This window comes from Aphelocoma coerulescens, chromosome 3 (genome assembly GCF_041296385.1).
Source record: "Aphelocoma coerulescens isolate FSJ_1873_10779 chromosome 3, UR_Acoe_1.0, whole genome shotgun sequence".
In the NCBI taxonomy this organism is placed as follows: Eukaryota; Metazoa; Chordata; class Aves; order Passeriformes; family Corvidae; genus Aphelocoma; species Aphelocoma coerulescens.
In genome coordinates, this window is record NC_091016.1 from 66,807,045 (window position 1) to 66,832,651 (window position 25,607).

General features: G+C 41.7%; 1 protein-coding gene across 2 annotated transcripts in view; it reads right to left on the minus strand.

The window, feature by feature from the left end:
• Positions 1–25,607, minus strand: part of PPP1R14C (protein phosphatase 1 regulatory inhibitor subunit 14C) — a 50,984-nt gene that overhangs the window by 10,527 nt on the left and 14,850 nt on the right. For both annotated transcript variants that reach the window (XM_069008555.1, XM_069008554.1), the window contains exon 2: positions 20–103. In XM_069008555.1, the coding sequence (XP_068864656.1) occupies positions 20–103 (84 nt within the window). The remainder of the gene's footprint in view (positions 1–19; positions 104–25,607) is intronic.

Sequence of the window (25,607 nt, forward strand, 5' to 3'; positions counted from 1 at the left end):
AATTATAAAATAATATTACCTGTAATTTGAGAGCTCTCTCCTCTTCGTTGGCTGCATCAAGAAGGTCATCAATGTCAATTTCTACATCTGGCATTTCTTCTTCCTGAAATGCAAAAATACCCACTTAGTCCATAGAGCTATCTTTTAACTAACCCCAAAAGCAGCCTGGTGATAGCACACAAACCCATCTTCCTGGAGCCAGACAAGGAAATCAATAGCGCATGGTGGCTTGATTCCTTGCTCCCAGGCCAGCAGAAGGCCAAGCCCCAGCCTCACAGGAGCTGACAACTCTAATCAATCCTTTGCTCACAGCCAGGATGTGTTACTAACTCATGGCCAGCAGCACAAGTCATGCTATTCTCACCGTACTGGGCATGAGGATAAAGAAGAAGAAGGAAGAGGAAGTAGATAACAACTGCAGCAAGCCACAAAATTGTTTTGAAAGCATTTTAGATTGGACTGCTTATTTTGGTAACACTGTGGAAGATCTCCATTGCTTAAAGTTGACTTAAAATACAAGCTTCATCAGAAGAACTCAGATTTTCAGTACCTGCAGTGAAGCACAAAGTCTAAGGCATAGAGTATTTTAGAGATTTTTTCTTAAACCTCCTCCACCCACACACTTCTCCCTTTGCATCAGCAACACATCAGATGCCTTGCTCCCTGAGTCAGAGCAGCAGTCCACACATTTTGAAGGATCCCTGAGCTCTAGAATCCCAATGAGAATTCACCATCCACAGATATCACCATTTATTGCATTTTCAATTATGCAAAAGATATTCTGCTGGCCATTTTATACATTTTTTCATCAAAATTGTTATGCAGCTCCCTACTGCACATACAAAACTCTGATCTCAGCCTCTCTCCCACACCAAGTCCAGCCTTGACAGAAGGCTCAGTGCCATGGCACACAGCTCCTCTGTTGCCCCTCCTCCATCTAAGCCAACACATGGGCACTGCAAGACTGTCCTCTCCCACAAGTACACTGCCATCAATCGACTCACTGACACAGCATCACTTTGGCACCTACCTAATGAAAACAGGGACCTGAAAGCCTCCAAAGGGAAAGGTGGATTTAAGAGTCAGGATGAAGCAACAAGATCACAGCAGCAGCAGCCCTCTTATACCCCCCACCAACATTTTTCAAGATCCTTTAAAGAAGCATTTTAACAAAAAATGTGGTGGTTCTAGCAAGTTGCAAAGTTTCAACAATTGTGAAATAATTCAACAACTGTGAGATAATGTAACAGCTCCAATAGCAACTGCCTCAGGTAACACCAAAATTATTCTTCTACTGGGTAAAAGACAGTCCAAACATCAGCAACAAAGATAAGTTAGTTCAAGTTAATCTAACAGAAGTTAAGCACCAAAGTGGCAAATAACCAGCTGTATCAAACTCCAGCTAAAACACCAACTGTTCTTTTTGAGTGTGCAGAGAAAGGACAGAAGCTGGATGATTAAGGTCCCCATTCCCCATCTCTGAAGGAAAGTGTACAGGGACACGATAGCTCAGTCACACAGGCAGTTAGACCCAAAGAACAAAAATACACAAAGCACACCCTTTGCCCAATTAGTCTGGTCAGATAGGAAGTGTGGACGTTTGCTGAAATGAGGTAAAGATACCAGTTATTGTAATGCAATCTGGCAATACAGGAGTTTATAACCTTATGCAATTTAGCAATTTAAACAAGAGGAAGAGAAGTCTTCCATAGGCTATATATTCAGCAAAAGCCATCAGAATTGGAAAGGATAAAGAATAATCCATAACAGTGGTACAATTACTTAGTGGCTTACTATCCCAACTCTAAGCTAATTCACATATCACACCAAGAACCAGAAACTCCCCACATAGGTAGAAAACCTCCTGAACATTCTATCTAAGCAGCTCAGCCTAAATACTGTTAAGACAGGGTGCCTGGAGTAATTTGTCACTACTAATACTGTAAACTTCTCAAAAGACACATCCATTGAACTCTGTAAATAGAAATAGTGCATCTGTCTGCATTCAGAAGTGCTGTTCAGCACATTGAATATTTTGTCAGATACACATTTTGAACTCTTACCTCTTGGAGCGGCATTCTAGCAAACTGAAACAACACTGAAAAGCAGCAGTGAGGGGAAATTGCCTAGAAGGTATCTAATGTTTTTTTGTGATCACAATTCATTGAAGTTGAGTACTCCTGAAAGGTTAGTTTCACTCTGAACGGTACCAGTTCAGTGGGAGAAATCCTTGCTTCTATCCCTCTTCCCTTCTTCAACTTTCTCCTTCAACTTCAAGGTTCACAGTGCCATGAATTCAGAGGGCAACTGCACCAGCAGTTCACTGAAACTTTGGTATAAGAGGTAACAAAGCTCCTGTACATCACAGAAAGTGATAAAAAAAAATAAACTAGAAATATTTCTGAAACAAGGAACTATAATTGTATCTGACACAATGGCTTTCAACTAAGTTACATTTTCTGTAAAAGATCATGTGTGTCTTCTTCACGTCACAGCAGCTTTGAACTCTGATACACAACACAAATGGAGGGGGAAGACCAAAAAGGTAACTCTTGCTCTTAATTTTGGCTGAATGAACAAACAGTCAAAACATCTTTTCTCCATCTGAACTACTGTGCCTATGTGATCTCAAGAGTTTTATCTTAGGCGTGAAAAACAAGCCCTTAGGTCAGGAGCCTGACCACTCCACAACAGCTGTAATGAGAGAGAGAGGAAAGACAAAGTCATGCCTTCTGTTTGACGGATTTTACTGATGAGATTAGTCTGGTTGCTCAAATTACAATTAAGCAGCTAGATACAGATTGGGCTGGGCCAAGCCTGAAAGGGTCTGTGCATAGCCAAAGGATGGTATTTTGAGGGTCTTGTTACTGTCATGAGGCTGTGCAAAAAAAACCCAAAGCACTGCCACCAGTTCTCCTCCAGTAAGAGGGAGACAAAGTGATGCAAATAGCAGGTGATGGCAGGGGGCAAGAAACCACTAGCAGCATGCTGACAGGGAGCAGCCCCCAGAAAAGTTAAAATAGAAGGGGTGTGGGGGTTCCAGGTGCAAACATCTATCAAGTGAAACTCTTGGGGGAGGGGAGGATGGACACTCTCCTTTTAAGCACCCTCTGCAGTCTGCATTAACAATGTAGGCAGAGCATAAGCTGATTTCTGCTTAATTATTCAAAAGTCAGAAAATATCAAAGACAACTTCCATGATATTTAATGCAACTTAAATTCAACCTTGCACTGAAAGACAGCCCCGTTACTCTTTAGGTTGCATGAATTTTTTGCAGGCTATGGGCAAAAGACCTTGGGCATGCATTAAGCAGTAAACAGCTGTAGCAGTTTAAGACATTACAACCTGTACAGCTGGCAGAGGTGAATGGAACAGAAGTAGGTGGACATCCCTTAGTGAGACCAGAGAAAGGCCTTCAAAACCAGCTCCCACAGCAGCTTAAGCCAAAGGGCTGGATTTTGCAGGGGCATCTTGAAGAACACTTGCACACTCCAGTCTGCTGACCCTGAGGACAGCACGTCCAGTACAGCAAAAGCAGGTCTGACATCATCCCAAGTTATCTACTAATTAAACATTTATTGGAGGCTTTAAAATTTAAAGGGCAATAGTTGCCCTATGGATAACTTCCCATATAAATCCAACTGGCAAATTAGCCTATTATCCCACATCCTCACTGCCATTCACTGTGCACCATCTCATTTGCAGTGCTGGGAAATAATTAAATAGGCTTGTTTGATTTTTGCTTTAGATTTCAAATATGGGGAAGAAAGGAGAAGTTAAATCCAGCAAGAAAAGTTAAAGCCATCATTTTTATAGTGAGTTTGGAAACAGCAGGAAAGGATAGCAAAAGAAAAATGAAGGAAAAGGAAGGAAAGATGACCATACAATTCAGACATATGAATGTTTCAGATTGTATGAATCAGGGATTCCTCTTGGGAGTCCTGGAAGATTGCCAGTAAGTGATCAAAACCAAACTAGAAAAAAGGCCCAGTTTTTCTGGAAATATCCATTTAATATATGAAAATATTTATTTATTTTAGAACAGGCATTTGCTGGGCATCTAATACAGGCAGCTCTAAACAATCTGCAGACATGGATGGCACTCCAAGACAGTGGTGCAAGCCTCTGGGTGATAAATAAAAAATCCATAAATTACCAAGACTAGAAGTCATTGGTTGCATATGTAACCTGGGGGATTATGAATGGATTGCACTTAGTCCAGGTAAATGAATATGACCAAATAGTAATTTGTATGAAACACAAAAGAAAAATTTATGTGTTTCTTGTTTCAAAGCATTCAGTTGTTTGGGGGGACTTATGTGTGAGGGCAAAAGAGGATAAAAGTGAGAACAAAAAATGAGAATGGTTTAAGTGATCAAAAATTATTAATCCAGAATCAAAGAAAGCTCATTTTTACTTAAAGCCAATTCTAGTGCAGAGTCAAAATACACAGCTAAAATAAATCCATTTGCAAGACAAAAAGACTGCTCTGTCTATTGATTGGTATGAGGAAGAGAAGATTAGGAAAGGATGCTGAAGACAGCAAGAAGGTACTCAAAAGTGCCAGGGTTCATGAAACTTGCAGTAAGAACAAGAATCCTCAGTGGTAAAACCCAATTACTAAATTACAGCATGTTTTCTCCAATCCTAAAATATTGAGAGCAGTAATCCCATAGCAGACATGATGATCTAATGGTAGATATGAAAAAAAAATTATCTCTCATTTCTTTTGGTCTAGATGAAGCAGTTCATGCAACAGTGAATATTAGTTTGCACAGCTGATAATCAGTGAACACATTTAGGATGCTGCTCCCAGTATGATACAACCTTGAGCATGCAGTTACATACTATTTCCTCCCCCATCAGGCACTTATCTCATTAGCAACCAGTCATTGAATGTGAAATCTCAAAGGCAATACAGACAATGAGGCCACGCAATCCTGAGCACATGCTATCCAGCCTTGGCTCCAGCTAAAAGGTAGCAAAACCCGTGTTGTACCCAATCTGTTCTAACCAGAGCAGCAGCCTCTTCCACCAACAGCAAGTCTATCTTCCTCTATCACTCCTGTTTATTGAATAAAAGAGCAGAGACATTCAAGGCAACGTTACCAGATTTGTCCACTCATTTTGAGTCATTGATCCTACTGATTATGAATAATCATAATTTATTTGTGGTAGTGTGGCTATTTCACAGAAACCTTCTCCTGTGCTGAGCCTGTCTTCAAGTCTGACATCACGTGGATCCAGCTAAATATATGACAAAGGAGGGACACTAAGTGCTCACCTGTCAACAGAATGGCTTATGCAAGCTGCTCAGTATCTCACTGGTGCACCAAACTCATCTACATTTACATAACATGGTATGAAGGGCTGGATAAAAGTCAAGGACACAGTGTTTTATCTATATGGTCGAGATCTGACGTACCCTCACCCCGGAGATAGCAGTCCATAGCCTTGTGCATACACCACTAGAGGGAGGTAACACTTTGCAAACACAACGAGGGCCCCTGAAGCTGCCGGTAAAGCATGGAAAGGTCTTCTGAGCCCTGTGTACAGTTCTCAGTCTGGAGAATTTTAACCTCAAGTACACACTGCCCTCTGCTCCTGTTCTTAAAAATGTAGTCCTCAGCTTTTACTTCAACATCTTGTTTCCTGCAAAATCCTATCACCTCTGCTCCTATCATTTTGGGTATTTGCTTCTAACATCCATCCTTTGTACCCTTTCTCTGCAACTGAGGGCCAGAGAAAGGACTGCTAGAAGCAGAAAAACAAGCAACTCAGCTCCCAGGCACTGTGATGAGGGCTCCCTGCCAAGACGAAACTGCAAGAGCCCAGCCCCTTCTAGTTCCCCACAGAGCAAGCTTGTTCACATATGACAATCTTTGAGCTTATTGCCAAACTTTAACAAGTTCAGGCACGTGACAAGTGAAAGAGGAGGAGAGTTGCTTGATTAAACTGAGAACACTTTCATAAACTGGCCACAGGCATCTCCAACGCACAGCAAATCTGGTCCTTCCTAAATTTCCAAGATCACACATACCAGAGTTTCAACTTGGCTGTTGAAAGTCCTCAAACAACGTGGAAGACCACCTTTTTTTCTTCCTGATTTTAGTCTCAACATCAGAAGTAATTGAAGTCTCACCTAAAAAGCTTTCCAAGATATTCCAGCTGAGACAGGCACACACTGTGAACCTCCTCAGCTCAGATTATTTCAATTTGGACAAGTTCAACGTCTAAAGTGTGTTTGCCAGTTGTTACATCAAGAGTAATGCCAAGAACAATGCTTATGGAGCTCTGCATGGAGGACTACAGACCTTGCTGTGAAGCAGAGGGGAAGCTTACCTAGGAATTTGCAAAGTCTTGCAATACAGAGGATGAAACAAAGCTGCAGAAAAGGTGAGAAAGATGGACAGACACTTAAACACACATGATGGTGTTTACACAGGCAGGCACAGCCGGACCGCAGCTTGCTCAGCCAGCATGCACAAACTGCATGGTCCAGAAAACATAGCTACATTAGGGCAGCTTTCAGACCAAGAGAACAAACCCTGTTGGCAGAACATTTATATTCAAGTGCCATAGTTTATTAACACAGCAATTATATTTCCAGACCAAAGCTTCCCCACATCCACCTGGCTCAGAGAATAAAGAAACAGCTAAAAAGCCTGTCTGAATCTGCCAAATCACCCTATGTTGGTTAGTAGATAAGTGGGCAAATAGCCCCAGGCTTACATTAGGAAGAACACATTATATTACAAGCAAACCTCAACTAGGAAATCTGTTGGAGATTCATGTCTGAACCCAGGGAACAAAGAGCACTCTCAAGCTCCAAGATCTAAAGTATAACCTAACAGCATCCCAGATCCAGGCCAGTATGCAAGTTAGGTGTGTGTTGCTCCCAGCCAGAGACACACTATAAGGAAAAGAATAGGATTATATGTTAAAAGGATACCACCACACTCCTTGGATAATTGAAAAAGCATGCCTATGCCACAGCCTAGTCAGCCTTCCCTGAAACAGCACTGTTAAGGATTCTTGGCCTCCTCCATAACCATCACCACCTCCATTATCTTTTCCTGTCATACAGGTAGCAGATCAGTTTGAGCAGTATGTTCCTTACAGAAAAAAGAGGGACACAAAGTTTTGATTTAATCAGTCTACATAATGATGAATTTAGAGATTTAGAGTCAAACAACAGGGACATGCTCCCTCTGTGAGCTATGTTACCTGACAACACGACTTGTCAATCAGTACTTTTGCAAGTTGCCTAGAAAGAGTCATTCATGAGGGCCACAGATTTGTGGGGTTTGGTTTGGTGTGGTGGGAAGGAGGAAGGAATTCAGAACAGAATGATGTCAAGCAGGACAATCCCTATATAAGGATACCACCCTAGGCAAACTGGAACACTAATCCTGTATGTTAATGTTACTTAACAATAGACAAGAACAGCTCAAACTTCCTTACTTCGCAATGATTACAAATAAAAAACGTGGTGTAAAACATTTGAAAATTTCTGGAATCCCTTAAGTATAAAGGCATCTTAACGCCCATATAGGTTCCAGCAGTTAGGTACAGCTGCAGCTTCAGACTTCAAGTGGAAGTGAAAAATATACTGACATGGCAATGGATATACAGTACACACAAAACACTTAAATTCTAGTTGTGAGCCTCATTAAAGCAATTAACAACTGATATTTTTAATAATCAGGGGAGGATCACCCACTCAAGCCAAGTTCTTCCATCTCATTACCCAAGCTGGCTCTTTCTCTTGCCTCAGTCTCTGTAAACCATTGTTGTTTGTCTCAAGCTAGCACTGTCATAGATCAGCCTCTCCTCTTGGCTCTCAAGTGACAGTAGAGCAGATGAAACAGACAGATGCTATTCCAATTACAAGTTTCATTCAAAGAGTCAGCCCCTCTAAAGCAGCAAATGCACCCCAAAGTTTTTCTTGTAAAATAGCCCAAGTACACAAAAATGTCAACAGTACAATCCTGGCACTCAGGTGATACAAAAATATACAACTCTCTCACATCCTTATTCCAGGTGGGTTCCTCTATCAGCAAGAAAGGATTAGGGTTTGGGGCAGAGATAAGAACATCAATCCCTCAAAGCAATTCCTGTGAAAGTTTTACTGGGCAAGCCTTTGTGAAAGAGGATAGGGAAAGGACATCCACATCCAGAGCACAGGTCTCCCCAACCAGCTTCCCTGAGTATCTTCACCCTTCCCCAGAACACAAGCCTGCCTGCATTGACATTCAACTCAGAGGCAGCTGCTGTCTTTGCAGACGCCACTGCAGCTTTGCCTTTCCTTCAATTAGAAGGTTAGAGGGCAGAAAGACAATGGCAACACACCATGACTTCCTCTGGACAAACTCCTTACAGCTACAGGACTAAATTTAAGTCAGCTGCTAGGTCCTACATCACAACATGGTTAGCATAACATTTCACCCTGTATAAGGAGTGAGGGAAAAATGAGACAGCCAACTGTGTCAAAAAGTCAGCTGAAAGAGGGGAAAGGGGAAGTTAAGCTAAAGCACAGTGAGACAGGTACAAGCACTGCCAAAACCCTTACTGAAGTTACTCAGAGAAAGGGAGGCAGGGCCAGTTTCAGAGAATAACTCAATATATAGAGGCTACGAAACTATGGGTTTTCCAAATTAGAGCAATGGAAAATGTGGACCACTCCCCTGCTACTGTGTTCCACAGAATCACAGACAGATGCTACCCATCACACCTAAACTGCCTCAGTGCCACGCAGTTATGCCAAAACAAAACTTCAAATAAAACATGGTACCACTTCGCAAACAACAAAAGAACGAGTAGTTGAAAAAAACACTGATATATCAACTTGAAGGTAGAGCCTTATAGCATTAGCAACTTGCAACAGAAGAAGCATCATCATTTCTGCAAGCTGTTTCAATGAAGATTCGAGTCTACCGACACCCAGGAGTGGTGGCAACGGTATTTTCAAATGGAGATCAGGGCTCTCTTTAATCAGTAAGGGCAAACTAGCCATTAAAATTCACTTTACATTTCTGCATCAACGTGACCACTACTGTCAGAGTGGCCTTTGTGTTTATATAGACCATATGAAAATATTGACATGGTGACCACAGTGAAATACTCTAGAAGTGCCTCTGCAGAAGAAGAAACCTTGGTTTCTCTCTTTCCACAGTTCTCCATCCTGCTTGCTAGTAGGGCCACAAAGCTGCTATTGAAAGAATAATGTGTTAGGAGAAAAACTAAGTTTTACTGCATTTTGAACTCTGCCAACTCAGTTGAGGCCAGGCCTGCCTAGCAGACACACTGCCTACTGTTGGTCACCAGCACACCCATCAAGTTTTCTCACTGGAAGGAAGGCTTTCTGTGCTCTTCCAGAAGACCATGCCTCTTTATTTAGATGCCTGGGCTGGCTGCCACATTTCACTGGCTGTGTTCTCCCATCAGCAGCAGGGACGTAACTCATACAGAGTTGGACGCAGCCTGCAACTCCATGAACAGCACTGGAGGCTTGTGCAGGTGCCTTGGCCAAGAACGATTAATAACAGATCCTTCTACTTTTCTTTTCCCCACTTCTGTTCAAGATGTTTTCTCCTCTCAGGGTTCTTTTTATTTATTTATTCATTATTATATGGAAGCTAAGGAAATAATTTGCAAAGAATCAACAGGAGTAGTTTTTCCTCTAGTTAGCTGCTAAATGGAATTTTGTAAAGGTAAAACAAATGCACACACACACTACTTATGGGCTTTTTAAATCAAATCAGTTTCTTTATATCCTGTGTTTTAACAAGTTTTCAAAAGAGCCTATTATGTAGGTGACTGAAAATACTTATCCTGGGCCCTGGACTTGCTATTTTTAGTTTGGTATTTATCTGTTGCTTGAATGGGTGACTGAAACACTAGTCAGGGGTCACACACTTGCAGTGCCGACTCTGGTCTGTCCATACACAGTAGTTCTTGTATGAGCAGCTGTTTAGGAAGCACTTGCTCCGACCCCCTGCCATAAAGCATCCAACAGTGAGCAACCAAAATTGGCTCTGACTTGGAACAGAACAGCTACTAGGGATTTCTAGCTGGCCAAAAAACACAGTTTGGCAAACCTTGCTTGGTTCATGGCTCCATCATTCATTTAAATACTTCCACCAGTTTATTTGGGAAAAGGAAGCTGAGAGTCAGATACAATTTGTTATTGACTCTTCTTTTACCATGTATTTGACAAGTTCAGCAAAAATTGTGACAGGCCTTAAAAATCAGATGGTTTTGATTGTGACACTGATGCAACTACCCAGTACAACAGAAACATGGCCACTTCCCTCTAACATGCAGAATACTCTTAGTCCTTTCCTCTCCTGGCTTGGAAATTCTTGCCCAGTCTCCAAGGAAGAGTTATCACAATGCCAATGCAAATGCTTCTATTAAGTTAGAAAAAGCCAGCTTTGCCCAACATTTCTCTGCAGACAAAATAGGCCAAGCCAGTAAGAAACATACAAAGAAAGCTCCATTTCATTACCACTTCACAATTTAATAAATGTCTCATCTGAAAATTTTGTATCACTGGAAGATAGAGAAAACTGAAAATAAGTGTTGCCAGGTGAAGCTGAACATGTTAAGTTCAGACTATATTCTCTGTCATTGTAATGTTGTGTTAATTCCTTTCAAAATAGAGATTTTCAATGGAATCATTCAGATCTTTTTCTTGCATTGAAGTGTTATCTTCCCAGCTGGTTTGTTAACTGGGATTTCCACCACGCAGCAGCACCCTTCCTTCACACATTTCACCTGACATCTGCGCTCATGGGTTCTGTGTCACGTCATTTTTATCTCATTTTGGTCAATATCTAATTGCCAGCAAGATTTGAACCACTCACATTTTTTCCAAAATCCTTTTATTTTATCCAAACGTAGCATGTTTGAAAGAAATTTAAGTTTTAGTTACCATTTTAGGATACCTCCATTTAAAAGCTCCCAGGAGTCTGTCAAAATGCCTTGCCACTTATTTGGTTTCAAGTATACACATTCACACTTTCCTGAGAGTCTCTGAAAAATGGGTTGTAAGGAGACACTCTATTTGCACATCAAGAGCACATCCTGGCCACCAGAGCACAAATGCAAGAGAAAAATTCATTGCGAAGAAGTCCAAAGCCCAAGTAAAACAAAAGCTTCCAGCAAACCCTTTGGACTCCCAACTCCTCCCACCCTCTTGTACCCATTTCGCTATGAATCCCCCTATGGGCACATTTACCTACCCCAAGGGAAGCTAACCTTTGCTCACTGCCAAAAAAATTGCACTCTGAACAGCCAGCAAACCTTATGAATTGTGCTGCCATCTTGAAAATGCAGACTGAGCAAGCGGCCCTTGGCAGAGCCTGCAGATGATCTGCAGCAACTGTTTTAAGACATCAGCCTAAGTTCCTTCCAAGAAAACCTGAAGCTCCAGGAACTTCCGTTTCAGCTCCCTTGACCCCTGAACAGTACTCTTTTTCAACTGAACTCTCACTTTGCTGTGGTCAGCCTAAAATTTGTTCTCTTCTCCTGCTTCAACTTCACTTCAAGATTTATCTTTCTTAAGCAGACATCAAATATATGTGAAAATATTTGCCTCCATTTTTCAGAGAGACACAAACATGCCAAGTCAGGATTTGCTAGCACTCTCTAATCATATGCATTGTTGGAAATTGTCACAGGCTGAAAAAAATGTGTATTTTTCTTCCCAGTAGCATTCCAAAAGAAATAAGTTATGATGAAATGTATATATTTTAGATTTATTTTTTAAGAAATAAAAGCTTTGTAGTTCCATAACCATAGCCTGAGAAGTAATTTAAGGCATACAGAAGGAGAAAAGTACAATGTAAAGCAAGATATTTGTTGTTTTGGCTTTGTATAAAAGTAGAAAACTGAAGTAATTCCTGAAGCTTCTAATTTACTTACAGCTTTACTTTTTAAATGCTAAAGAGCCTATCATCTTCCACAACACACTCTCTTGCCAGCAGCAAACATATGATAGACCTTTTCACATTGGATAGTGAAAAATTGTGATGAGATACATGAGTGTTAGCAAGCCCAAAACAGAATGAGGCCAAAGCACTGAGGTGTCCTTCTGCTCCTCAGATACACAAACAGGCAATATTTTCCAGCACAACCATGAAAGTTCCAGATGCTCATGCAACAGCTGTTAGTCCTCACAAATCACTGTAGCAGAAAGATGATGCAGGCAGACAAAGCAAGTCCAGGACTGATGAGGACCCTTAAAATAGATGAACTTGCAGACTGGCAATAGAAAAAACAGAGAAATTGCATTTGGAGTGAACTGAAGAGCAAGAATTCCACCAGACTGCTGAAGGGTGAGTACTTATACCCCCAGCCCTTCTTAGCAGTACTGCTCCCGTGTATGTGCTAAAGAAAACAACTGCTTAAACTGTTTCCTATGACTGAACTACAGCTCCAGGAAAAGACTACTTCTTTAAAGCTGTATCAAGCCCAGCCCTTCATTTCCAGGGTTGGAGCCCTGGCAGAGGGGCTATAACCCTCTCGTTATCAAGTTAACAAAAGAGTGAAAGATTACTCTTAAGTATCTTAATTAACACATAGGGGGGGGAAGAAAAAAAAAAAAAAAAGAAAAGAAAAATATGGGAGGAGGAGAAAAAGGTTTTAAGAGGAATGTAATTTTCTCAAGTATCCCTTAAATGCCGGAAGGCGCCACCTTCAATTATCAGGAATACCTAAGATTCCCAGAAAGGAGAGATCTCACATATATACTCAAGATCTCATTTCTTAAATAGTTTCCCTGTTCTGTAGGGCAATGCACACACCAAGACTACCTGGGATCCTCTGCAAGTCCTGGAAGTCCGGAACACAATCGGAGCAATGCTTCTGGTTAGCACCGAGTTTCCAGAGGATGAAACACAGGGGTGTTATCAGAGGCTTTGTCTGCAGCCAACTAGACATAGCTTTTCAGACAGAACCCAAATGAGTACAGCAGTCTTTCAGTTTTCTCCTGAAGTTCTTTCCATGCTAAGCCTTGCCAGCAGCTTGGGTATATTAAAAATAGAGCCAAACAGTAGTTTCATTGAGACTGATGTTACACTGAATTGCACTACTATTTCATGTTACACCATCCAAGAGCATACTATATACACAGTGCACACATACATATACACTAACCCTTCAGGATCATGTTAATAGACCACAAATATACACCTACATCCACATATGCATAAACAGTTACCCGTTGTTACAGAAAATTACCAGAAGAAAGAGAATGTACCTAACTTTCTGCAATGAAAGCGTAGCTAGCAACGCCTTGAAGAAGCATGGCTTCCGATAGCACAGCAGAACATATTAACAAGCCATCTGTTCATTATAACAAACTCAACAGGATTCAGCTTCTAGATGCAGAGATGCTACCTACAGCATGTCCCTTGATCAAGCAGACAGTTGTTGGATATTGCCAAAGTCTTGCCACATCCCTTTCAGAGAGCATGTTACACATCTCTGCCACCAGCACAGTCTGGATTTAAAATCTGTTTTCCCAGGGGGCTGTGCCTTTGAGCAGAATTAGTCACACTAACAAGCAGCCCACAGTCAGGTTCCTCCAGCTAGACACACACAGACAGAACCAGTGCTATTTACTTAAAGCTCTCAACTTCTCCTCTCACCTTGGAGAAAGAGGCATTGTATTTCCAGGAACACAAACACTGAAGAACATGAAATCTGTTCTCAGAGGAGTTATTGGCTCTCAAAAAAGAGACAAGAATGATGTTTCTCTCTAGTCTTATGCAAGCAAGATGACTAGTCTTTCAGTCTCTCCCCCCACCCCCCATTGCTATGTTTCTCCCTTTAAACAGAAAAATTATGAAACAGCTGTTGCTTTGCCAGCTTTGTGAGAAGCAAAGAACAGCAGTCAGAAGTAGCAGCAGGGGAACAAGACTGTAATATACCCCGGACCCCATCTGTTGAGAGTGGGTTAACAGAAGACAGAGGGCAAGAAGACAAATAGGGACTCCAACACAGAGTGAAACAGCTCCTTCCTCACCACCTATCTTATGGTCTTCAGCTCAATACCCAGCCAACTGCAGCAAGAGAAAGGACAAAACTCTTCAAGTTAAATGTACAACATCAATCAAATTAGTATCTTGATAGTGTTCACAAGCAAGTTGTTTAATTAATACACTGTGCAGCCAGTATTTTGGCTTAGTTGTTACTGTGCCATGTGGCAAACTAGACAAAGCAGATGGTCAATAAGCTCTGTTAAACTGTCAGGGCCAGCTATTATGAAGAGACACAAAACAGCTCTATGCTAGTTCCAAAATTTTTAAGCTAAATCTCAGTAACCTCAGTTCAGTTTCTCCTCCTAGAAAGCTGGCATCAAAAGAGTCAAGGTTAAACCTATAACTTTCCCAAGGCTCCAATCCTGAAATTCAGAGCAAGCCAGGCACCATGCTAAGGGATGCTCAAATTCATTAAAAGCTGCAAAAATGTGAAAACAGCCAGTATCATCTGTGTCACACCAAGAAATCACTAACCTGTGGTTTGCATCTTAAAAAAAAAAAAAAAATTAAAAAATGTGTAGCAAGTAAATCAGGAGAGCTGGGATTGAAACTGAATATTAATTCCTCAGCCTTTGAATTCCAAACAGGAAAACCAACACAGCATAAGTCTTATTAAAAGACTTACTAAAAGGAGTGCTTAACAAGTCAAATTTCAAAATACATTCTTCTCTTCACTAAAAATGTTGTTGTCATACAAACTCTGAAACAATCTCAGACACTTTACCTCACATGTACCTCCAGCTAGTACTTTGATCCTCACAACAAAGACAGACGCTCCAAACAAATAATCAAGCAGAGTTGAAGTCTGGTTCAGCAAAGAGCACAAGCTTTGCCACAGTAGAGGATGTGGTTACTGGTAGTATGTACAGTTACATCTTGTTTTGTTCTGCTAAAATCCACCTCTTCATACTACAGCAGCCTCTTTGCCTGCTCATCATGTAGGGGCCTTGTTCTGAGGCATCTCCAGAGCTAAGTGTTTTAACATTTTTACAAAATGCCATTTTTACAAAGCCATCATGCTTTGCTCACAGGGCCACAAGGAAGCCAGGCTATGCCTATGTGTACTGCTCCCTGGCCAGATAATGGCTAAAAACAACACATATCTTCTGCTTTAGCACTACACCTAGCTACAGGAGCTAAAATTTGCTTAGGATTAAAGTTTTGAGCCCAAATCTCTGAAAATCCCCATGAGAAGAGGTTACAAGCTTAAACGTGTCTTTCAGGCCCCAGAGCACATGAAAAAGCATCAGAAAAATTCTGTAATTAGAAGTTTCAATGCAGTTTTTTACTTAACAGACAAACAAGGAACTTTACTAGCAGTCTTAAGATGATGTCCAGTAAGCTGATTCCCCTTTCTCTGGAAGCTCATGAAAGGCAAGTTTTGCAGTGTCCTTCTAGAAAGCCACCTTTGTGTTCACAAATGAAATATTATTAGTTAAGTCTTCTGCCACCCAGAATCTTTTCAGAGTCCAAAATGGTGCTCATCTTTAATATGTTATTTTGAGGCCAGCCACCTCAGATCAGAGCTGGAGACTACCAACAACTTTTGGATGGATCGAACACCATCTCACTTGGGTGCATTGCAGTCACCATCACTAGATATTCTCCAGGCAGTACAAAATCTTGTTTGTGTTTGTGACTAAGTGCCTATCACAGTAGGGCTCTAATAATGGGGACTTGGTCTTGCAAAACGTCCTGTAATGACCGTAAAAGCCTTTTTAATAAGTTTTTGGGCATCATTCAAAAGCTGCTGGCAAAAGCAATTAAGGAGTCAAGAGACAGACCAACTTTGTTTTTCTAAATTACCTCATGATTTGTATAATATGGGCTCAAAATTTCTAGATCTTGAATTCAGCCAATACAATATATTTACAGCAAGGAGCCAGAACAGCTTGAGCAAGACATCAGGTGAGACCGTAACATGTGTTTCGTCCTTCTGGACAACACTAGCTAGTTTCTAGCCCCTGGCACACTCTCAAGGAAACATTCAAAGAATTTACCTGGATTCACACTTCAGCTGCTCATTCCTGAGTGTCACTTCCCCCTAACTATCTTGCTTCTTGGAAACACTTGGAGGTTAGCCTTCTCCTTTCTTCACCTTCCCTGCTATCAAATACACATATTCACCACATGACAACTCCAATTCATACACGTGAAGCCACTTAACATGTAAAGAGTCATATCTACCTCAGGAGCAGACATCTTCCAGAGTGAGAACTTCATCTGATCAAAATCATTTATGTTGGACAATATTTTAAAGCTAAGCTACATTTTTTTTTTTTTTTTTAACCAAGGCCCAGGACTCACAAGTTGGGATTTCTCTCACCTGGCTTTCTATGTCTACCACAGAAATAATATCATGCCCCATTCCTGGAAGTGTTATGCCCCATTCCTGGGAGTATTCAAGGTCAGGTTGGATGGCACTTTGAGCAACCTGGTCTAGTGGAAGGTATCTCTGCCCACAGCAGGGGGATTAGAACTAGATGATCTCTAAGGTCCCTTCCATCTCAAACTATTCAATAATTCTATGATTGAGCAACCATCCATCTACAGTGAACAACAGGAGACTGTTAAGGGAGCATCAAGCACTACAGCACAGAGGTCTGTCTCCCAGCAGACGAATCTTATCAATGGTACCTCTCATGTCACTACATGGAAGACCTACATCCTTCCATTACAGGAGTAGCTGAAGTTCACTGCCACTATTTTTCATCCTGAAGGCAACATACAGCATCATCCTAGTCCAAGACATCTGGAGACAGTGTCCTCCTTCAGACCTTGATAAAGTTAACCAGTGTACCATGATAAAGGTTGGGTCAGGACGTGGGACTAAGGACAGACTGTCTGATTAAAGGCTGTCTGATTGTGTTGCTCATAATGCTTGACCAAAAGACACGTATTACAAATCACAACTAATGTAAATTAATTTTTCCGTCTGTTTCACTGTATTTTAAGACTAATTATTTTACTATCACATCAAAAGTTCTAAAGATGGGCACTACCACCTTAAAAAAATCTTAATTTCAGTGACAAAAAACCCCACAACCCTAACCTTTCTCAACTCAAACATTTAACTTGGACAGATTTTAATTAATTAATTTACTCAATGCAGCGTAGCAGTCTTTTCTGTAGAAAATTATTTTCTGCTTCCAGATACCAAGAAAAGGAACCAATACAATCTGAGCATCCTTTCTGCTCCAGTTTTTAAGCATAGTTCAGCTTTTTATCACTGGTACATCTTAGACAAAGAGCTAACTATTTTGCATTCTTTTCACGTTACTCCACCTTTGAAATAAAAGCTAGGATTGGAAACGCAGGAGAAGAAAACTTCAAGCAGTTAAACACTGCAACTTAAAACAAAAAGGTAGGTGTAAAGGACACCAGTGTTCTCACTGACACTGTACTTAGCATATAGTCAGAAATCCAGAGTTTCAAGTGGCAGTGAAGGACATATAAGAAACATAACATCATTACCCTACAGGGCATAGCTGAGGAACTAATTCCAAGGAATCCAAAACAAAGTCCTTCAATAGAGCTTCTTCTCATATGGCCCATGCCTACAAAACACCTGCATATAAACCAAATACCTGCAACAGCCTATTTCCACTCTAGGGACAAAAGGATAGCCATGAGCAATCGCATGCTTTCTGCAAACATTGAGTCTGACCTTACAGTCATGGTTACAGAACTGCTGCCATCAAAAGGAATCCAGAAGCACTCCCATGCATTTTTAAAGTAGTAGTTGCGTGCTAGTCTATGTTTAATACAGAATAGCCAGTTCAAAGGAACTTTAAATTCAAAGTGTAATACACTGTTAAACAAACAATAAAGTTATTTTTAACTGGCTACTTTTTTACAAATATACAAAGTCTTAAGGTTTGAAGCCCTTGTAGGGATCAGCTACGACACAAACATGTTAATGAGGAAGACTCCTATAATCTTTGCTCCTCCAGATTCTCACAGGCTTTTCTATCTCCACCTACAGATTTTCTCAAATGGGAGATATTTCAGGAACACCAGAAATGATAATCAAATCTCCAGACATGAAACTGCATGAACACGCACGCAGAATCAGGTGGAAGGAAGGTAATAAGATCAAAGTCAGGCACTCCCTTTCCCTCCCTGGGAAAAAAAGATAAGAGAGGAAGTTCCATGCTGCTCCTGTCTCATGTTTCTGTTGTTTTCCACTTTAAAAGATTTCAGTTGTCAAAGTAGTTTTCAGCACAAACTACACCCAGTGCACCCCAAAACAGCTGACTTCCACAAGACTTCTTGTGGACAAAACAAAGAGTTCACCTAGCTCCCAGCATACCATCCAGGATCACTGGGGTTTGGGGAAGTGAGGTGGTGTATCTTTGGATAATCATTTTTGTTCTTTTGTTTGTTTATGGTTTGGTTTTTCTACACTGTGGCACACAGAAGAGCAATGAAATGGCACGTCAACAAATTAGATCCAGGGGTTGATTGATCCATCGGTAGCTTGACAATGCTTCACATCAGTGTGTGACTTGTTGCTAGCAGATGATTTCCTTTAATAAAGCATCCACTTTAAAGTGAATACTGTCTTCCATAAACAAGCAAACAAAAAAAAACCCAACCAAAAAACATAAACAAACAAAAAACACCAAACCCCCCCAAAAAGCAAAACAAAAAACAAACAAAAAAATCTGCTATGAGTAGTCTGTCAGTATCCAACAAAGGAGCTACTCAAAAGAAGGCTGTGTATCATATTTGTGTTTGCATTCCTCATGTCTGTTCTTACATGGACCAGAAAAAATGACATGGATTGGGAAGCACCAGTGCTATGGAAGTGTGGGTTTCCTGTAATTCGTGTCTTGATTCTCAGATGCCCCAATAAAGCCTTTTCCTTTTCAAGAATATATAAGCTATAACAACTTACCTGTGTGGATTCACTGTCATCTAATAAAGGATGAAGTTCTTCCCCGCAGTGAAGATACTTAGAGGGTGTGTAAGTTTTGTGAAAATAGGCAGCTTAATTCTACAGTTATCATCATGTTAGGATATCATTATCTCTCTGGCCAATTTCAAGCTAGGGTGAGAAGAGCTAGCATGGCAGAAGACTCACAAATTTTTCTGCCAAACACTTTTAGCTTGTCATTTTAGCTTAATAATGGAAATAAATAAACTTAATGCCTTTAAAATGCAGCCAATCCTGATCTAGTTACAATCCAAATTTGTATAAGCCAGAGAAGCAGCTTTTGGGATTTGTATTTGAATGATGTTCAGCAAGCAGTCCTGAGCTTGGAAAAAAAGTGTTTATGTCTATTAAAAAAAAAAAAAGTGCTCTGGCTCAGCTTTTAAGTACCTTGTAGCACCAGTTCAGAAGACTTTCTGCAATGGAAGAGGACCTGCTTAAAACTTGTAGTGGTAAATCAGTGTTCAGGTAGCCCCAAACCCTCTTTTCCCTCACCTCAAATCAAAAGCCTGAGCTGTAGAGGACTGCCATGCATTGTCATGGTTGCATGCAATCACTCTTTGTCCAACCTCCATTACCAGATTCCTTTAAAACTCTCTTCAGGCATTCTAAAACATGCTAGCATACCACATTAGCCACAAGCTGCAAGGGATGCACATTTTTTTAATATTTTCTCTTATCAATGAACAAGGAAACAAAACAAATAAGGAGTAAGCATAATCAAAATGACAGGTGGATTCTGAAAATCACTTCAGGCTACAGCTAATAATAGAATACCCAGTTTCAAATTATAAGTTTGGATGAGTCGACTGACATCCCCAAATGCTAAAGAAACACCAGTGCTTTTCCAAGAGCTGGTCAGGCTGAGTGAGCATGTGAAAATACAAGAGGAGGATGAGAATTTTTCTCATGCAGTAACTGGCCTGAATCCAAGCTCCTGGATAGACTTTTTGCTCCATCTAAGCAGGGTTGGGCGGCACACATATGCAACCTCCACAGGCAAGCCTTGCTTCAGCAAACCAAATCAAAGCATTTAAAACCTAGCTCAGGAAAGGCACTGGCTGGCACAGGGTCCTACCAGTCAGCACAAAGTGGTATCATCAGCTCCTTCCCACTGACCTTCACTTGGTGCCAGTCTTAATCAAATGGCCAATGCAAGCAGAGTTTAAAGTTCACCTCACCACATTCGAATGTGCCTGCAACAAGCACACCTAAACATCAGAAATTCCTTCCGTGCAGCAAACATACTTTCCACCCCTGCATGCCCCCATTTACTGAACTTCACTGTCAAAGCAACAGCTTAGGAAATGTCTGACTCCTCTGGTGGGGGGCTTAGAAAGCTTGGGCCATTCATGAGGTCTCTATCTGCTGGCTCAAAGACAGCATACAGGATTGGGGGACTGAGAACTGTCTTCTGAAGAAAAAGAAGAATAAAAAGGTTGAGATGTTTCTAAAGAAACTACATTTGGACACTGTTTGAGGACCCCACTTTCTCATTACTTCCCAAAGCTGACAATTATCTACTTTTAATCCGTCTCAAATTCTTCCAAACCCAGATGGTTTGGGAGACAGAAGATGGAGCAACCCCCTCAAACGCATCTTCACAGCTTGTAGAAGATATGTGTAAAGGACACTGTACCCATATTCCTCCCACTGGCAGGTAGCTTAGAAAAAGCACAAACGGTTCAGTTCTGCACACACGGTGCCAAACACAGAAATGTGTAGGACACTAATAAATCCTACATTCATAATAAGCAGTACTACCTTCCATAACAAGAGTTCACAGGATAAAATGCACTGAATGTGGAATGGGTGCATCAGTCCCTGCCTGGTCATTTCAGCACAGTAAAATTCAGGCACTCAGGTAGCATTTTGTGACCAAGAAAGAGCCTAACATAAGCTTTCCAGCTGGCCTATGGAATACAGAGTTAAAAGAAGGTAGCAGAACCATTGCCACTCACAGAAATCAAACATACCCAATATCCCTTTGTTTAAAATCCCCATTACCTTCAGCTGCAAGTAGGAGATAGCTGTGCCAAGAGTACTTCTATATTTATTCCACTTTAAAAATGCTGAAGATGGTTCATATAACGCCTTTGGCATCTACCACTGAATACAGACAAGCCAAGTCATAAGATACTTTGTAAAACAAAAATATTCAAAACCAAAGTACACAAATTTACACCACCATTTTCCAAAGGGATTAAACAATTATGTAGTTAATTACAAAAATTAGGACATCGGTTTCACCTTGTTTCTACACAGACCAGAACTCATTTCCTACTGTGGTTTCTGATGTAGATCTGGGTAACTACTCATGAAAATACACTAAGGAATGCAGGTTAATTTTTGAGTTCCTTCATATTGTTTTTTCTCAACAAAGTATACACAAAGAAAAAAAAAATACTTGTTATAACTGAAAATCCATGTATGCACTCAAATAGGGAATATTCATGTGAAGCCTTGAAATACTTCAGATAGAGCCAAAGGAGAAATAATAGATTGTTGAGCTTCTAATCTACAAGATTCCAAATGTACAGAGAAACAAGTTGCAGTTAAAAATTAGCAATCTCTTGGTAAGAGCAGCTTGGTGGCTTATGTTATCTATACATTCTATATGGCTTTGGTGAGAAGAGTTGTTCTGAGCACTGGGCCGAAGTTTTACATCAAAGCATCTTCACGCTGCCCCAGAAGCCAAGGCAATGGTACCTGTCTCGTTTAACTTTTTTATTCTGAGGAAACTACTCTGGCCTTCTTGTAACATTGTGTTTTATAGCAACTCAGCTTTGGCCTTTACTCATGCATTGCACCAAACGAACTCCCAACTCACTCACATAAGTAGTCCATCCACCTTGCATTCAGTGCTCCACTCCCAGCCACCCTGGCCTATTTGGAGCTACAGGCAAAACCCCCATTGATGTTTTCTTGTGGGCTGGTTCTCTTCCACCTTTTGATGATTATAGCCCTTTGATTTCAGCCCTAAAGCAAATACAGTTATTTGATGCTTTCCCACAGTATCTTCTTCCCTTCCCCCTCAAAACATGCCCCCAGAACAGACAAGTTCCCACAATTCCCTGGGAAATAAAAAGCAGCTCAGTTTAATGCAGAAAAAAACCCCATGGGAATAAGACACTGGCAGTCCTAGCAACAGGCATATGGGACTAAAGTGCCTAAGTACACAGTGATCCATGCTGCTTACGAGTGCACTGGGTCCAGGAGCCCAGGTCAGTGCACCTGCTCTGCATCTGGCTGTGTTTTACATGCAAGGCTGTCTTGCACACAGAAGAAACATGACAGCTGAACAACAAATTCATTTGTACACTACAAGATGGCTACCTTGCAGAAGTTTGCAATTCACAAGGAAGTTCATTTCTGAAGAGAGTGAAGAACTCCACACTTAGGAAACAGGAATTACAAATAGTAAATGGAGGTGGTCCTACAATTAAATACAACTTAAACAGATGAATCATTGCAACAACCTTACAGTAGGATCTTACCATCAAGTATGTGTGTGACACTGGGCAAGTCATAAAGAGATTGTTTCCACCTCTAACATGGAGGAAATACTTAGCTAGCCCTTAGTGCTGAAGCTTTGTTCATTAACCTTTGAGCACTACAGAGTGTGCTTCAGAATTAAAGCAATGTAAATATGTTTCTGGGAAACAGGAAGAATAAAATTCTCTAAGAGTCAAATGAAAACTAATCTCAGTTTTAAAGATCTATCTTCCAGTTGCTTGACTGTCCTCAATCGCACAGCTTCAATGTTACATTAACAGGCTTCTTCCTTTTTAATTGCATATAATTTTTCTTGAGATGTATTTAATCCTGGCAGTTAAATGGATCATTAGGATTGGAAATGTTCATCTCTTTGGATATGAATAGGATGAAGCAGAGTAAGTTTTTGTTTTCAAAGCTGCCATTAGCCTGCTGATAGTTTTCTTTAAGGTACCATTAACACAGCCGCAGTCAAGAGCAGCTTACATTGCTGCAAAGAAACTATTATCCAACGAGTTTAATCCTTTTCCTCTTACCTACAGGAATCTTTGCAGGAATCTTTGCAGGTCAGGTATGTTATGAAGATACAACCGGAAAAGTCATCAGCTCCTGTACTTCCTTTAATCTTGTGTTACCTACCACTGCACTTGCATGACACAGTGATGGGAGGAGATTGCATGCCCAGCTTCTGGAGGAATAGTGGATCAGATAGAGTACTCATGCCCTTACCCTCTCTTCTCCTTTTAACACCTCCAGCCAGCCCCCAGTCCTCAACAGGACTGCAGGGCCCCCAAACAGCATTGACAAACTCTGGGCTTAGCCTGCCTCTCTTCTCCCTTCCTGTCTCCTGCTCTGCCTTTTACAGCTATATCAGCTTCAGCAACAAAGACTCTGTAGCAAGCAAAATCTTTCAACATATCAAACTGTTGTGATGTGAAGAAATTAAAATAAGAAACATGGTTTCAGAAGTTGACATTTAAATGGGTTTCATGGCTGAACAAAGGCACTTCAAAAAACAAGTCTTTACATAAAAACTAAATCAATGGTGCAACACACATCTTCTCATCAAGGTCCGTATGACCACTTTGGTTATAACAAAGCTGGGTCTGCACCGACATCTTCAAATGCCCAGTCATGACACACATGTTAACGTGACACACATGTTAACATGACACACAGCCCTGCATTACAGTCTATGATCCAGACCTGGAGCTCTGCCTTCAAGGACAAACTTCCCCCATTTGCCCCCAACAGCCTTAAGAAACATACAGGCCCAAAGGCTTGTATAAGAATGCATCCTAAAGCAGGCTCCGCTCACAGGCAAGCCAGAGCAAGAAGCCAAACCCACTTGAGTGCCCAGGCCACAGGGCCACCCACATGGCTGCTCGTGTCAGCTCCTGGGGCCATGAGCCCCTGCCCCAGCCGCGTCCCAGCAGGGCCAGCTCCCCACAGCCCTGCCCAGCCACAGGCCTTGTTGAGCTGTACCCACATCCCAGACTGCCCATGGCTCAGCCACAGGGAAATGCCCAGGGCTGGGGCTGCCCCAGTGCCCCTGGCTGCCTGCTCCTGGCTGGGGGTGGGACGGGCCTTGGCTGCCATTCCCTGCCCAGGCAGCTCCCACGGAACAGGTGTGGCACGAGTGTGCTGGGGGACCTGCAGCAAGGCCCAGGGCTGCACGCTGCAGTGAGCCCCGCGCAGCGCTGCCAGACCACTGCATAAACCAACAATGAAGAGCAGGTCTTCCAGCAAATAAGCAGATCTTCCACCAAATACCATTTTTGCAGTAATTTTTGGCAGAGGTATCCCCAGCTGAGCTCATGCAAGGAACATCTCCTGCCCAGCACCAGGGAGCCAGACACAGGTCTACCACTGCTGTTGACCATTGGCCAGTCACAAGTAGTGTCTCTCAGGGCCCAGTATTGGGACCAGTCCTGTTTAATATCTTTACTGAGGATCTGGATGAGGGGATTGAGTGGACCTTCAGTCAGGCCACAGATGACACTAAGTTGGGAAGGACTGTTGATCTGCTGGGGGTAGGAAGGCTATGTGGAGGGATCTGGGCAGGCTGCATTGCTGGGCTGAGGTTCAATAGGGCCAAATACTGTGCTCTGCACTTGGGTCACAACAGTCCCATGCAGCGCTCCAGGCTTGTGGAAGAGTGGCTGGAAAGCTGCCCATTAAAAATGACCGGGGGGTGCTGGTCAACAGCAGCTGAACACAAGCCAGCTGTGCTCAGGTGGCCAAGAAGGCCAATGGCATCCTGGCCTGTAGCAGAAACATTATGGCCAGCGGTACAAGGGAAGAGACCATGCCCTTGTACTGAGATCTGGAGATGCCACACTTCAAATCCTATGTTCAGTTTTGGGCCTCTCACTATAAGACATTGAGGTGCTAGAGCATATCCAGAGAAGGGCAGCAGAGCTGATGAAGGGTCGAGAGCACAAATCTTAAAAGGAGCAGCTGAGAGAACTGGGCTTGTTTAGCCTGGAGAAAAGGAGGTTCAGGGAGACCTTATTGCTCCTTACAAGTACCTGAAAGGACGTATTGGTCTCTTTTCCCAAGTAACAACTGACTGGGCAAGAGCAAACAGCCTCAAGTTATGCCAGAGAAGGTTTAGATTGAATATTAGAAAAAAATTCTTCATGAAAAGGATTGTCATTCATTGAAGCAGGCTGCCCAGGGAATTGGTTGAGTCACTATACCTGGAGGTATTTAAAAGACATGTAGATGTGGCACTTAGAGACACGGTTTAGTGGTAGACTTGCCAGTGCTAGGTTAATTTTAGGACTTAATGATCTTAAAGATCTTTTCCAACCTAAACAATTATTTGATTCCACAACCATCCTCCTTTCTCAAGGGTGCCCAGGTTTTTCTTCCCTCACCAGCAGTACTACTAATCTGCAGCCGCATTTTTATTGGAAGTCAGCTCCAGCATCACTGCTGCTCTACACTGAGCATTAGAAGATTTGAGAGGGAAGAATTTGTATATCAGAAGAGAGGAGACAAGAAGTCACACTCCTTTTCTTCCAGCTTCCACTCCGTGTCTCATTTCCTGCAGCATCTCCAACACAATGTCAGAGTAATGCCAAACAAGAATATCTTTGCATATATTAATGCCTCTCCAGTA